Source organism: Caretta caretta, chromosome 7, assembly GCF_965140235.1.
Source record: "Caretta caretta isolate rCarCar2 chromosome 7, rCarCar1.hap1, whole genome shotgun sequence".
NCBI lineage: Eukaryota > Metazoa > Chordata > Testudines > Cheloniidae > Caretta > Caretta caretta.
The window spans coordinates 83661362-83675796 of NC_134212.1; the positions used below are offsets into that span (position 1 = coordinate 83661362).

The 14435-nt window shown below is 41.7% G+C and overlaps 2 protein-coding genes across 11 annotated transcripts in view; one reads left to right on the forward strand and one right to left on the reverse strand.

Moving 5' to 3' along the window:
• The window catches only part of CDH23 (cadherin related 23), a 520165-nt gene that overhangs the window by 74294 nt on the left and 431436 nt on the right, over positions 1 to 14435 (reverse strand). The gene's annotated exons all lie outside the window — the stretch shown is intronic.
• VSIR (V-set immunoregulatory receptor) overlaps positions 1 to 14435 on the forward strand; it is a 50890-nt gene that overhangs the window by 20353 nt on the left and 16102 nt on the right. For 4 of the 5 annotated variants that reach the window (XM_048859462.2, XM_075130888.1, XM_048859461.2 and 1 more), the window contains one exon: positions 974 to 1081. In XM_048859462.2, the coding sequence (XP_048715419.1) occupies positions 974 to 1081 (108 nt within the window). Of the gene's footprint in view, positions 1 to 973; positions 1082 to 5381; positions 7776 to 14435 lie in introns of those variants that run through there. The other variant, XM_048859464.2, reaches the window with a different exon arrangement.

The following is a 14435-nucleotide window of genomic DNA, read 5'->3' on the forward strand; positions in this document are numbered from 1 at the left end:
TGTCTGTAAGTAATTATACCACAATTGTGATCCCACATGCAAATACTAATATTTGTATGTCTACCTATCTGATTTGCAACTACAACTTTGTAAGTAGGTGTCTAATTAGTAATATCTGTGCTCAGAATTCATTGCTGGTGCAGTTATTTGTGGGCTCAGAATTCTGTCTGAAAAATGAAGTCGTCACTGAAAATGATAGCCCTAGGATGATCTGGCTAGTGAAGACAAAGAGTGACTAATTTTTATTAGCTGACTGGGGGTATGATCCCATGCTCATTGAAGTCAATGGGAGTCTTTCCACAGGCGTCAGTGGACTTTGGATCCGGTGTCTTATCACTTGTTAAATAATTTTCTACTTGCATCTGTAGCACAGCTGGGACTGAACAAAACCCATGTATCTAAGCACTCCCAGGACTTGGAGAAGCTTGGTTTGGGAACCAAACTTCATGGCTTAGACCCAGCTCAATTCTATAGGCAGAAGAAATAATGCCACTCTCTACTCCTCCAAAGCAATGTCAAGCCTTCTGTTATGAGAAGTTTGATGGGTTTCAAGGGAGTAATGGTAGCATGCTTGCATGAGACTTCTGGGAGCATCAGTATTACAGAATGTTTCTGGGGTATCTAGAGAAAACCAGTAAATTCTGGAGGATTTCACAGACAGGAAACGGTAAGTTAAATCTTATTTCAGTGCTGAATTCCCTCATTGGCCTGTTTAATGGGTATTCAGTACAATGTTTTGCACATTGCTTGCTTTTCACTCTTGCTTTGCACTTCATATATGAAGGGAGGCCTGAACCCACAGAACCTTTTCCTTTTTACTTCTGAATGCCTCAGCAGATGAGAGATTCCTGAGAATTAGAACTAGGAGTTTTTAATTGTTCACTGAGAAGAGGGCCTGACTTTAGGCTATGCAGTTTGAAACAGCTCTCACTGGCTCATGTGTTTCACCTCTGGCTTCTTTGTTCTGTTTCAGACATCACAGCAGCTGCGCTGGCAACAGGGGCATGCATTGTGGGCATTCTCTGCTTGCCCCTCATCCTGATTCTCATTTACAAGCAGAGACAAGCAGTCAACAGCAGGCGTATGTATCAAAATGTTCCCATTCTCTCACTCCTTCCCTTTGTCACTTTTATTTCAATATCTCACTGACAGGATTAGCATTAACTGATGTTGGGATTACGTCTTCCTTGGTTCTCTCTCTTAGTTGGTTATTGCTAGATGAAGAGGACACTACACTCTGAAAGCCCTAATATCTGCACCAATGCAGAAATAAGTCTGCTCTGTCACTGAGCCTGTCAGGGGTTGAACTGAAGTTAGCCGAATGATCCCTGTCAATATTAAAGTGTGCTGTGTGGCTAAACACCCCCCTTCTCCCCCCCAGTGAAAATGTATCCATTAGCCACCTGTGTGCATACACAACCAGGCCCTCTGAAGCCATTTTTGTATTGCCCATAGGAGGCATGCAGGGCTAGAACTGGCAAAGGCTCATTACCAACTCCACAGTGATGTACTGAGATGCTGACTGTGACACACTGAATCACTTGGGCATCAGGAAGATAATTCTGGTCACTCATCCTAGACCCATATTTATCTCTGTTCCACACAGGCTTGTGTATTCTTACTGCTTCTTACTGTAATTTTACATCAGACTGTAAGCGGAAGCAAATTAAAAATGATGGGAAACCAATAAAACCTAGGGGAGGGGAACACATCCTCACATCTCCCAGTGGTTACATTTGTGCAAAAGAAATGCTAATTTGCAACTGTGGTTATGGAAAGCTGCACATACTGTATATTAAAGAACTACAGCTCATCAGTTTCAGCTTCCTCCTTTACAGCTCTATGCTGTGGCCTTCATTATGTAACTTTGTTAAGCATCCTAAAGGCCAGCATTTCACATCTGGGTCTTAGCAAGCTAACAGATATGAGGTGGCGGCTGTCTAGCATGGAGAAAACAACTAGTTTATGTAAATCTCTTGGGGATTAGTGATGGGGTGGGGAACACAGATTGAGGGCAGGGCAGTTTAATAAAACTAAATATGCAACAGCATGTTTTAAAGTGTGCCTGGGTGTGGCGGGGTATTTTGATTACATGACACCAATTCTTGATCACATCAGATCTCTTACACTTTTGCATCAACATTTGCTGAAACATAGTGTTCATTTTCTTACCACCTAATTTGAGTTTCATTATGTGACAAAAATAGCTTTTCTATTCTGCTTTTCTTCTACTCAAGTGATTGAAAAAATTAGTTACTACGATAACTTTCTTTTTAAAAAAACACTCCCTATATTCCACATTTCTATGGCAACAGAATCCTAGAGGAATGCTTTCTCCCTCCCGCCCCCTCCAGCCCTAGGAAAGCATGTAGCTCCAGGGAGGAGTTGGGACCAGGCAGGGCCTGGCTCAGACTCTTCCAGGGCTGTCACTCATTTTAATGAGCGAACAGAAAGAGACATCACCTTTTGTAGTGGTCCAGGCTTAAATTCAACCTGAAGGGCTGAAGCCCTGAGCCCCAAAAGGTGTGAGAGGGGGATGGGGACTTTGAGAAATAGTTTATGAGAATTTAAACCCTGGTTGTGGTGACATTTCATCAGTCCTTGGCAAGCTGCGAAGCTGTATAGTTTCTCTGACTGAGCCAGTGGGTAACTATGTAGCTCTGACTACAATAAATTAGAGAAGTGATTTATGTTGCACAATCTGGTGAACTGTAATTAGTGAAATATAGCAGCGAGTTTCAACATCGATCTCCAGCTGAAAGGAAGGGCCTGTCTTGGTGCTTCTGTGCCACTACGTCAATAACCCTGGGTACAGGAGTTACTGCCTGCCACACGGAATATTGCCCTGTGCACAACTTGGGGTTGTTTTAAAGTGAATGGCAAAGCAAAAACGAACATTGAGTTAACAGAGACTGACTTGCTGAATGTCCCAGCTAACCAGGCTGTAGGGAGTGTTCGGTATAGAAGTAAGTTTTATCTATTTCAGTATCTTTTCTCCTGTTTCTGAAAGATCCTGAGTCACTGGACATATGCCCCAAAATGTGACATCAACAAATACCAGAAGTCTGACTGAAATCGACGCCAGCCATGGTTGTTATGATGTCACAGAACAATGCATTCGGGGATATAGTCATTGAATCAAGAAATATTATTAGGATTTGATAGGGGTGGGATGGGGAAGAAATGAATTTGAAAAGATTAGCTTAAATTCAGGGCTTTGGAGCGGAGCCCAGAGCTGGAGCACGGAGCAGTGGAGCTGCAGGTTTTTGCCTGGAATGGAGCGGAGCTGGAGCACAGAAAATCTTGACTGCTCCACTGCTCCAGTTGTTTTTTTAAATTTTCAGTCCAAAATGAATGATATTTAGCAAGAAAGTCCTAAAGGTGCCAAAAAGCTTCAGATTGTATAACAATTGATATTAACGTCTACTTTACCACTTTACATAATATGTCACAGTTATTCTCACTTCGGCTGAAATCAAAATTTAATGTACAGATACAAAATTACAAAGTTTTTTGGAGATATGTTTTATTAAAGAATCAGATAATTCTCAGACATCCGGCAACACTGCAGACTGCTCCCACCCTTGTGCCAAGGTTAGGTGAGTACGTACTCGCGTAGATTAGTTAGATAGTTAGATTAGTATGTGTTGATACTTCTTTTGTAAGGGTTGATCAACGAGACGCACTGAGTGCTGCGATTACGGAAAAGTGTGACGCAAGATGGAACATTTAAGATATCACAAACAGGTATATTGCAAAAAAATAATGTTCTTGTTTATTGATATATTAAGATTTCGCAAGAGATATTAACCACCTAAGCTCATTCCTCACATGGGCTCCTGTTACCGGTACATTTGTTCATTTGTACATGCTCCCGTATCACTCTGGCAGACTTATTTTATATGTCATCTGTTCAACGGTCTTTTGGTAGTGTTGTTTGTAATTTTAAATTTACTGAAAAAGTTGCGTGCAGCAGGCATATAAATATACAGTAAACATTTTTGCATAAATTAGGCGTGATTTTTGTGATATATCCAGAGTGACTGGAAAATGTCCAACAAAACTTTGGGGGTGAATCCTTAGGTCATTTTAAGAAAGAACGTTTCTGTGAACACGTGTCCTAAAATTCTTCCTAAGGGAGCTACAGTCCCTTCAAGGAGGTGATGAAAAGTTAATTTCTGATTAATATCTCAAAAACGCTTTAATGTAAAGTAATGAAATTAGGTCTGTGTCTTAGTGTTAGTATGTGCTACCATATTACATTATCCAAAATTATTTAAACCATAGGCGTCCCAAACTGGCGGTTGGTCATTTTTATTTCATATTTCAAGAAAGGCTTGTCGTCGACTGCCCCTGGCTACGAGCAGCAATATTATGTTCCATAATAAGTTGATAATTTTGGCTTATTATGTTTAAAATTTATAGTTCCAAAGTTGAAAAATAAGTAATAAGTAAAATTGTTTGTATCATTCTAAGCATCTAAGCAGATTAAAATTTTTAAACAAACAGTTAATTATAGAAATAAATTAAGAGTACCATTTTAATGTATATTTTAGCATTAAATCATATTCCCGGGTCGTATCTGTTAAATAGTCAAAGATTTAAAAAATATTAAATAAAATTGGCCCAGGCGCCCCAGTTAATGATGCCTGTAATTTAAATAATTTTATTTGAATGATGTTGTATGATAAAACGTTGCAAATAAACTTTAACGGGAAAGCGGATTCAAATTGCAATCACAGTCCTTTTAGTAAAGAGAGCAAATTTTCGGAAATATGTTTTTCCTTCATCAGGCTGGAAACATTATACAAGACAGAACCTGTTATTTGCTCTATCTTGTATAATCTATTCAGGCTGATGAAGCAAAAACATATTTCCGAAAATTTGTTCTCTTTACTAAAAGGACTGTGCTTGCAATTTGAATCCCCTTTCCCGTTAAAGTTTATTTTCAACCTTGTAACGTGTAGCCTCGTTACTTCCCAACAATTAATGTTGTAGAACAGCGATAGCACATACTAACACTACGGCACATACCAAATTTCATTGATATATCTATAGTAAAGTGTTTTTGAGATATTAATTAAAAACTTGGAAAATATTTCAAATATTTTTACCGCAAAATTTCATAAGAAAAACTAATTTGTAATTTATAAATAAAAATTTATATTATGTATATTAAAATACTTCTTACTTCATTAAAACAGCAAGAAACATGTTAAAATATTAAAATATACTTTAATAATAATTTTGTGTAAAAAGAAAATGTGATCATTTTTGTCCAGAAAATCCAAAATAAATTCGAAGTACCTTAAGTGGTTAAGATATCACAAGCAGGTACATTATAAAAAAAATGTAACGCTTTTGTTCATTGCTGTTCGAAGATCATAACAAGAAACATTTGGACGCGGTAGCAGCACAAGAAGATTTGGCCCTGGTTTCAACAAAAAAATCAAATCTGCTCCCCATGATTGATAGCCGATTTACGGAAAAGGATCTCAATGAATTTTGAATTTGAAAAGCCCAAATTTGGGCTTTTGGGAAAAGCAAAGAAGAAATTGGCAACGTGCAAGGTGGAAAAGGAAGCGAATGGCGAGCTCAAACCATGTAGCTTCAAGACAAGTGAAACAAGTGCCATGAAAAGTTTCAACCTTTGGCGGCATGTAAAAGATAACCATCCTGAAAACTATGCGGCTCTGATTACAAAAAAGGACCAGGAAGATGAGGCGAAACAGAAAGCTGACACGGCTAAACAACATTCATCTGGCTCTTTGAAAACTCCTGGAGAAAAGATTTTTTGCGGAGCTTCATCTGAAAAGAAACCCAAAATTGAGCAAACAAAACTTGACTCGTATTTGAAGTCCTCAAAGATTACAGTCACCATGGATGCCAATACTTTCCGTGAAGGGCTGATGGAAATGGTTTGCTTAAGTTCAACACCGCTCACTACCTTCAGGCTAAAGAACAAAGGATTCCAAAAAATTGCAGGTGAAATGGGTCGGCAGCTTGGCATTTCAACAGGGCACGATGTGGTTCGTCATTTAGTTGGCAGCACAGCTGAGTCTGGTCGCGAAGAGCTCAAAGAAAGCTTTGGAGCAAAAACTGTGCTACCTGAAAATGGATGTGGCAAGCCGTAGAAACAGAAATTTCCTTGCAATCAATGCTCAGTACTGCGAAGAAGGAAAAGATAAAGCTGTGGTAAAAACCTTGGACATAATTGACACTGAAGCGTCACAATTCTTCATGCATGAAAAGTCAAGTAAAAGCTATTTTAGAAAAAATTGGGATCAGTGAAATGCTAGTGCTGAGCATCTGTGTTGACAATGCAGCAAACACGACGTGTGCCGTCAAAAATTTAAGCAAGGACAATGAAACCATTTCTACCTCTGAGAACAGGGATGTGGACAGAACTGAAGCTATTTTGCCTGATGAAGGAACTAAGGGAATGGATGAAATCGAACTCAACATGGATACTGCTGCGCAATGGGTTAATGATCCTAGCCTCATACTTCCAACATGGCTTCGTGAGGACGACTCAAAAGTCCAACTGATGAGGTGTGGTATTCCCACTCTTCAGTTGGCAATCTGGGATGGACTGAACAAAGAATATGCGAAGAAATTTCGAGCAAAAATTCGACAAGTCGTTGTCAAACTACGAACCCCAAGTATTTGAAGTGTTCCGCTTGATCTACATGGGATAACTCAATCATTGGATACTGTGACTTGCTGGGGTTCAACATTTGCAATGATTGATCGGCTTCTTGTTTTTCAATCTGACTGTGAACAAGTGGCTGCTGCTGGAACAAGAGAACTCAAGTTAACAAAAGCTGAATGGGACGAAGAGAAGAACCTGCGAGACCTCTTGGCAAAGCCAGATCAAACAACTGTGAATCTTCAAGCTGTCAATGTAACCCCGGGAGTTTTAATGAAGGAATGGCAAAAACTGTCAAAATTCTTGCAAGAAAATGGTGGACAAATTGCAGAAGGAATTCTATCCTCCATGCAGAAACACGAAGAGAAGCTTTTTGACAATATTAATTTCCTTGCTGGAATTTATGTTGACCCATGATATCAGTTTCTTCTTACCTCAAAGGAAATACCAAAGGCAAAGGAAGGGCTCCTTGATATTGCTCAACAACTCGAAAAACAAAATCTATTGCTACATTTGAACTAGGTGAAAGAGGTTGAAGAAAATGAAACACAACAAAAGGAGTCATCAACAATCGAATATGCGGTTTCAGAAAGTTCACATCCTTCAGAAATAGCAGGCTGTTCTCAAACTTTCGTCTCCACTCTGAACTTGTTCGAGCGTCCATCCCTGAGACGTCTTCAACCATCACAGGGAAATGGAGATAATTCAAGCACCAATTCTTCAGGAGATGATGCCTTCGAAAAGGAATTGGATAAACAAGAAAGACACCGGCGAGTTTCTACGATTCATAATTGTAATGAAGCATTATTCGGGAGAAACTTTCGGGAAGATTGTGAGGCGATGGAGTCTATTGGTAGGCTAAAAGTTAAGTCTGTTTTTGAGGCCATTCACAGCTACCCACTCCACATTCAGGCTGCCTGTAGAATTGCTTTAAGCATGCCAACAACTCAAGCTAGTATAGAGCGACTATTTTCGGCTTTAAAGTTAATTTTAAATGATTTGCAGCAGGCTATGAAAGATTACTTGATTCCTGCAATAATTTTTTACAGAATGAATTATGAATGATTCTAGTTTGTATAATTGTTGCTGACATTTAAATTGTTTTAAAAGTCTGAATAAAAATAATGTTTTCTCAAAATTACAGTATGCACTTTTTTATTTAGTTAAAAATTAATTTGAGTCAGAGCGCGGAGTGGAGTTGGAGTGGGGAGCTGGAGCAGTCACTATTCATGCCGGAGCGGAGCTGGAGCGGAGCAATTCAAAAATTTGATTGCTCCAAATCCCTGCTTTAATTTATTTCTTTGCTGAATGCTCCCCCACAACTCTGCTCCATTTGGGACTGAAATCTGAATTTAATTTGGGTCAACTTTTGCTTTGCAAGCCACCTTTAAGCAGAGGTCCAGGAGAAAGGGTATGAAGCAATGACAGAACAAACTGACTGGGGAAGGGGTCTTGTGATGGGTACAGCATAAACACCCCTCACAAAACAAGGTAGTACGAATGCTCATCCACAAATGTAGCATACAAAGGCAGAATGTAATGGACATGCATGTAGGCTAAAGAGGGGAAAACGTTTCGTAACTGGTCACTAGACAAATGTTGCCCCCTTTCCTGTATGTGTATTGTCCACAAAACGCAGTGCAATCTCCCAATTACTCAACATTAGTGAACAGAATTCTCAGGGCCCGATAGCCCATTGCTCTTGTGTGGGTGCATGACAGGGGGAGGGCACCTGGATCCTTCCCACTCCCACACAATTACAGTCCCTGCCTTTGGCAGGAATCAGAAGGACTGCGTCTTCTGTGTGCTCCCAGGGAGATGCAGCATCCCAAAGGGAGCACGGGAAGGCAGAAAGGAGGCAGGGCCAGGAACGTGCACTCTCACTGAACTGCGAAAACTAGCTACTACCATCTTGAGGAAATTTGGGGCTGAAAGAATCTTAACAATTAGAGGTTGTACAAAACAAATTAATAAGGAGAATGCTCTGCCTCCCAAATAACATATCAGCGTCTTACTCAGGGCAGGGGTAGGGGAATGTGAATCCACAACAGCAGCTTCCAAAGTCATGTCTGGAGGAACAGTTCAACAAGATAAATTCTCTAAAGTTTCCTTGGGTTTTGCAAATTCACTGTTCCTTCCATTCTTTGGAATTTCCTGAACCTGACTTGGAGTTAGGACTGTAAGCAAAAGCATGAACACCTTAATTAAGCTCAGAACAGAAGATATCTGCCAACAACCGGACACGGCAGTTGTTCATACAGCAAATATGTTTTCTTGGCATTCTCACTTAATGAATCATAGAATATCAGGGTTGGAAGGAACCTCAGGAGGTCATCTAGTCCAACCCCCTGCTCAAAACAGAACTAATCACCAATTTTTGGCCCAGATCCCTAAATGGATCCATCAAGGATTGAACTCACAATGCTGGGTTTAGCAGACCAATGCTCAAACCACTGATCTATCCCTCCCCCGTAGCTATAGTTTTGAGGAATATTTGGAACTACAGTAAGTTAAGGAGGGCCTTACAGTTTTCTGTTTCCAAACTATGCAGATAGCCTATTTGGAAGGGAGGTATGTTGACACTGAGAGACATAATTGTCTTTGTCCATGTGGGTCTGTCCATGTCGAAGACTTACCACACTATTTATTGACTTGTAACCTATACTGCTACCTGAGAAACAAATGGTTATCTCTATTCCTGGCCCAGATGCCTTCTACAACATCACCTCAGATATGAGAATTCTTCCTATGTAGTGCAAGTGTTTCAATCATACATGCTGTTACTCTATTTGCCTGGTTGGCCATAAAAATAAGAAAGTATATCGATGAAAGGCTACTTTTGACCTCAATGAAGTAATGTACTCCAGTCCTAATATTAATTTAAATCTTACTTTTGTATATCGTTTTAGGGCTGGTGATTTTAAAGGTGTCATTGATTTTAAGGAAGTGTTAATCTTGTGTTTTTAAAATTTGTATCTTTTTTGGAGCTGCGCCAATTTAAAATTTTTATTATTCATTGTATTATAGCCAATGGCCTACAGCTAAGATGCTATATTAAAAAACTTCAGACTAGCACCATGCTAAAGGGAGATAGTTGCCTACAAGGTCCCTCTGTGCACCTATGAGTCTGGAACAGAAACATGCCTCCGCAACTGTCCTTTGAGAGAGTGTGGCTCTGCACAGTCCCCCATGCATGGCAGTTTTCCCCAAAATGGTAGAACTTAGCTCTTGTTCTCAAGTATGTTCTGTGAGAATTTGTTGTTCAAAATCCTTTTTGTTTTGAATTAATACATAGGGGCACTGATACCCGGGTGACAGGCCCTATGGGATTATATCAGGGTGGTAGCACCACTCTAGTTAAGGGTGAGACTATTTACTGTCTGACAGACAATTTTTTTCAGTGGCCTAAAATCCACGTGCACACCCAGATTTCTTTGAAATTTGCTATGCTTCTTCAGGGTTTTGGGTAGAGTTAGTGTTCAAAGTTTGGGGTCATTTGGGCAAGGGGCTCCAGAGATACAGCTCTTCTTTAAAAAGAAAAAAAAAGGCATCAAATATTTACAGTTATTACAGCTTGCACACACCTGGAGCTCAAACTATGGCTCTGATCCTCCCAAAATGATACCTCCTGTTCAGGTTTGATCTCAATTAGTGCCTGGGGCCCACTGCCCCACAAAATTATAAAAGTTATTCAAGGTAAAAGTTGGCTCAACAGCGTGGCTCAAGTCAAGCTGAAGAGCCAGAGAAAGTCATTTGTGCATATGCAGCAGGTCTGGTGCTCTGTTGGTGGCTGAAGGTGATGTGCTGTGGCCACTGAACCTGAACTGCATTCATGTACTGTAAGGATGAATCATGCCTTTGGCAGCATTCTGAGAATATTTTGTTTGACCCAAAACAATATTTGTCCCCCAACTTTTCAGTTTGCTAAAAATGTCAAAAAAAAAATCATTTTGGGTCAGCCTGAAACTATTTTTCAGTATGGTTGACAAATTGAAAAAAAATCTCATAGCTCTATACACAGGTGACCCACAATCACACCCCTTCACTAGCATCAATTTCTTAAAAAACCCAGAACAAAAATAACAGAAATTCACTGCCCAAAAGCTTCATTAATACAGACTTAAGTTTGACTGGCAATATCTTGTACCCTTCCAGAACATCAAATGCACCTATACTGAAACTCCGGAAATAAAAGAAAATATTTCATCCAACAAAGTTAAGGTGCATGCCATGGCTACCGCACAACCTCAGTGCTGCTCTCCTGTAGCTAGCAGTGCTGCCACAACAAACAGATAGAAAGAATGACTCAGGCAGCTCCTGCCAGTGAGTTTCATTGCGGGAACACTCGTGAGAAGAGAGCACAGAGGGGTGTGTACACAGAGCCAAAGCCAAATGTTCTAAAATCCAAATGAATCATTTGGAATTGTTATCACAGTATTTGCCCAGCTTTTTCCACCTCCACCACACTCTTACACAAAACACACTGAACATACATGATCGCATGCCTACAGGCATGAAAACATTTGCACACAGGCCTTCACACGTGCATGTGCAGCATATACATCTGTACTCATACACAGCCAGTTCACACATGCAGTAATTATGTACATACTTGTATGCACAATATCTACTGGAGTTGTATGAACTTGTGCATATATACAAGTGTCTGAACAAAGAGTTTTACTGGATGAGGCTCTCTGGAAACCTTTGTTAAAATCCTCCCCCTGCCCATTTAAAGGGAGGAGTGAGATGATTTCGCTGTCTGTGAATGAGTTCACTATCCCTGCCAGAGGTCACTAATTCCTGGGGGTTATAAAAGTACTTCTGAAGAGCAAGTATTTTGAAACTGGAATACACCAGACTGCACCAAGTCTCAAGTATTTTTTTTTATTTTTTTTTTAATCTCAGAGATGATATCCCCCTGATAACTCATTAGGCCTTTAGTCCCACCTTTATTACCAATACATTGCTCAGGAGCAGAGTACGAATATTTATAGTATGTGCATTTAATATAAAGTGTGCTTGTCAAGAGGTATTGCATTTTCAGTGTGGTCATGAGAAAGTGTTTTGTGTTTTTTTTAAAATGGGAAAACAAATAGATTTCCCTGTCTGGCACCACTATTTTTTGCATGGCCATGCAACTAGAGGACATGAAGTTTACCGCAGGCTAAGGGCATAAATATTTTAGGGCCCCCCTTATTAAAATATTACCTGCATATGCACAGATAAATGCATGGCTGGCCTTAGGGAAAATGGCACTCTGGAAGAATTTATATTTTGGTGCCATTTCTTTGAGTTTGAGAACAGCAGTGTGGAGCACAGGGAGCAAGGATCAGCTCCTGGCCCTGGAGCTCGGCTGCACAGGGAGGAATTTCTGAGCCTGGGGGCTCCCCTGGTCATACATCCCCAGTCACCTAACAGGAGGAGAGCAGGTGCGCGGGCAAGGGCAGGGGGACCAGTGTCTGGCCCGCTGTCTCCCAGGGGCAAGCCCTGCTGCCTGCCCCTTCCCACCAGGCTGGCAACTGCAGGTAGCATCACCTGCCCCTTGCCCAGCTGGCCCTTGGCTCCAGCTCCTGGCCCGCCCGCACTCACCCCTGCCCCAGCAGCCCAGGCCTGCCAGCTTGTGGCACTTGGAAGGCAGTCCCTGGCCCTATCGCCCACCTGTAAAGTTGGCCGTGGATAAATACATTATATAGAGCATTATTTCTCAAACTGGGGTCTGCGAGAGTACTCCAGGGGATCTGCAGGCCCTGCTGACCAACTCTTCCCCCTTCCTCCCAGCGCCTCCTGCATGCTGGGGAACAGTTGTTCAGTGGTGTGCAGGAGGCGCTGTGAGGGAGGGGGAGGAGCGGGAACGGGGCGTGCTTGGGGGAGAGGGTGGAAAGAGGTAGGAAAGAGGAGGAGCAGGGGTGGAGCAGTGGCAGGAAGAGGTGGGGTAGGGCTTTGGGGGAAGGGGTGGAGTGTGGGTGGGGCCTGGGGCTGAGCAGAGGACTTGAGGGTCTGTGAAAAATTGTATATAAAAATGGGGGTCCTCGGGTTGCTAAAGTTTGAGAACTGCTGGTATAGAGCATGCACCCAGGTACAAACAAGACTGCAGTAGCCCAGCTGCAACCTTGTTTCACACTGTGCTAACTTCAGAAACAGAAGGCCCCACTCTTCAGAACTAACAACACAGTAAACCACAAACATCAGGGCCTCTCATTTCCTTTGAGTTCAAGAGGTGGCAGTTGAACACTGGAGACTTTAAGATCTGAAGATATCAATGAACAAAACAAAACAAAAAAACCCACGAATACTATAATGCAGAATATCCCTCCTCTTCTCCCCCTCCTAAGATGGTTTTATGTCCTGTGGAGCTCCAAGCAATTTGAGACTCCAGATTACTGAGTGAGGGGAGGAAGATCAGGACATGAGTTGCCTTCCTCGGAGGGTCAGAATCTGCAAGGCTGGGCAGTGCTCCAAGCAGTTTGTTTATTTGTGCGTAAAGTGTGTGCAAGCCCCATTCCACACACCTCCAACCCATTCTGTATGCAAAGATTCCCCCCCTCACCTCAGTGCAGAAAATCAGGATATTAAATTGGATCCTAGCAAATGTAATCTACTCCTTCATTCTTGGACCTGCATTTCAACTTGTCCCTTCCCATCACTCTCTTTATTCCAGGCTTTCATTGAGCAGGGTTTCCTTCTAGCCAGATTGATACTTAGCACAGCATCCTGTCTTTCTCAACAAGTGTGGCTCAAATTCTCTTACAAAGCTGCCACTAATCCCAGAGCCAGAAGGGGTCACACGACAGCAATGAGTACACTCCTCTATGCTAGGGCAAGGTAAGCGGGAGTGGTAGATGTTTCAGGTCACTCCTGAACATAGATCTTCCCATCAATGGCACTGCTGCAGAGTCATGCTATTGTTATAGCAGGTGGAAATACGGCGACAGCTGCACTTTAAATTAACCCACTGGAGTTGGGATTCTTGAGAGCTGGTGAAAACAATAGTTAATGTGATGAATCTTGCATCATGGAATTAGAGCACAAAACTTTCAGGGTTAATACTAGGAAATATGCCTGCCACAATCCAATCCTACAAGCCTGCAGAACGCTCACTGAATGGAAGATCAGGGACTGAAATGGAATGGGCAGGATGGGGCCCAGGAGTCAGCCCACTTAAACTGAGAGAGGGAAGAATGGATCGACAGATGGGAGAACGGGAAGGATAAGAGCAATGAGAAATGAACAGGGAAGAGGCACAGAAAGCTAGACAAAAGGAGACATAGTAAGAGAGAGAAACTAAGAGGAGAAACTGAGAGAAATACTGATTGCTCTTATGACAAAGTACTACAGTTGTGACACTTGATGTATAATGATATCCACTCCATTTTCATTGCACTAAGAAATTCCAGTCATAAAATAATCTGCAGAAGAGCCAAACATCACTCCTGCTCTATATTTATTGCAGACAATTAACCAGGTGTAAAGGTCATGCTAGTTTAAAACAGAGGAGCTCCTCTACTCACGTCTTTATGGAAAAGAGACCTTTTGTTGGGGCTTTGTCACAGGGATTGAAAGCAATGTCCAAAAGCAGCAGTACATTTGTGAGAAAAACCTTCTGAGGGAGTGAATGCTGCTTCAGAAGGCAGCTGCGTGTCAGTGAAGTGAACGTTCCCCTCAGTCCCAGGGGAGCTCTCTGCAGAGTTTGTACAGCTTGCCTTGCACACCTACATGGCCACAATGCACAGAGCCTATACAGATGTGACACGCAAGGGGCACAGAGTGTGAATTCTCCCATAAA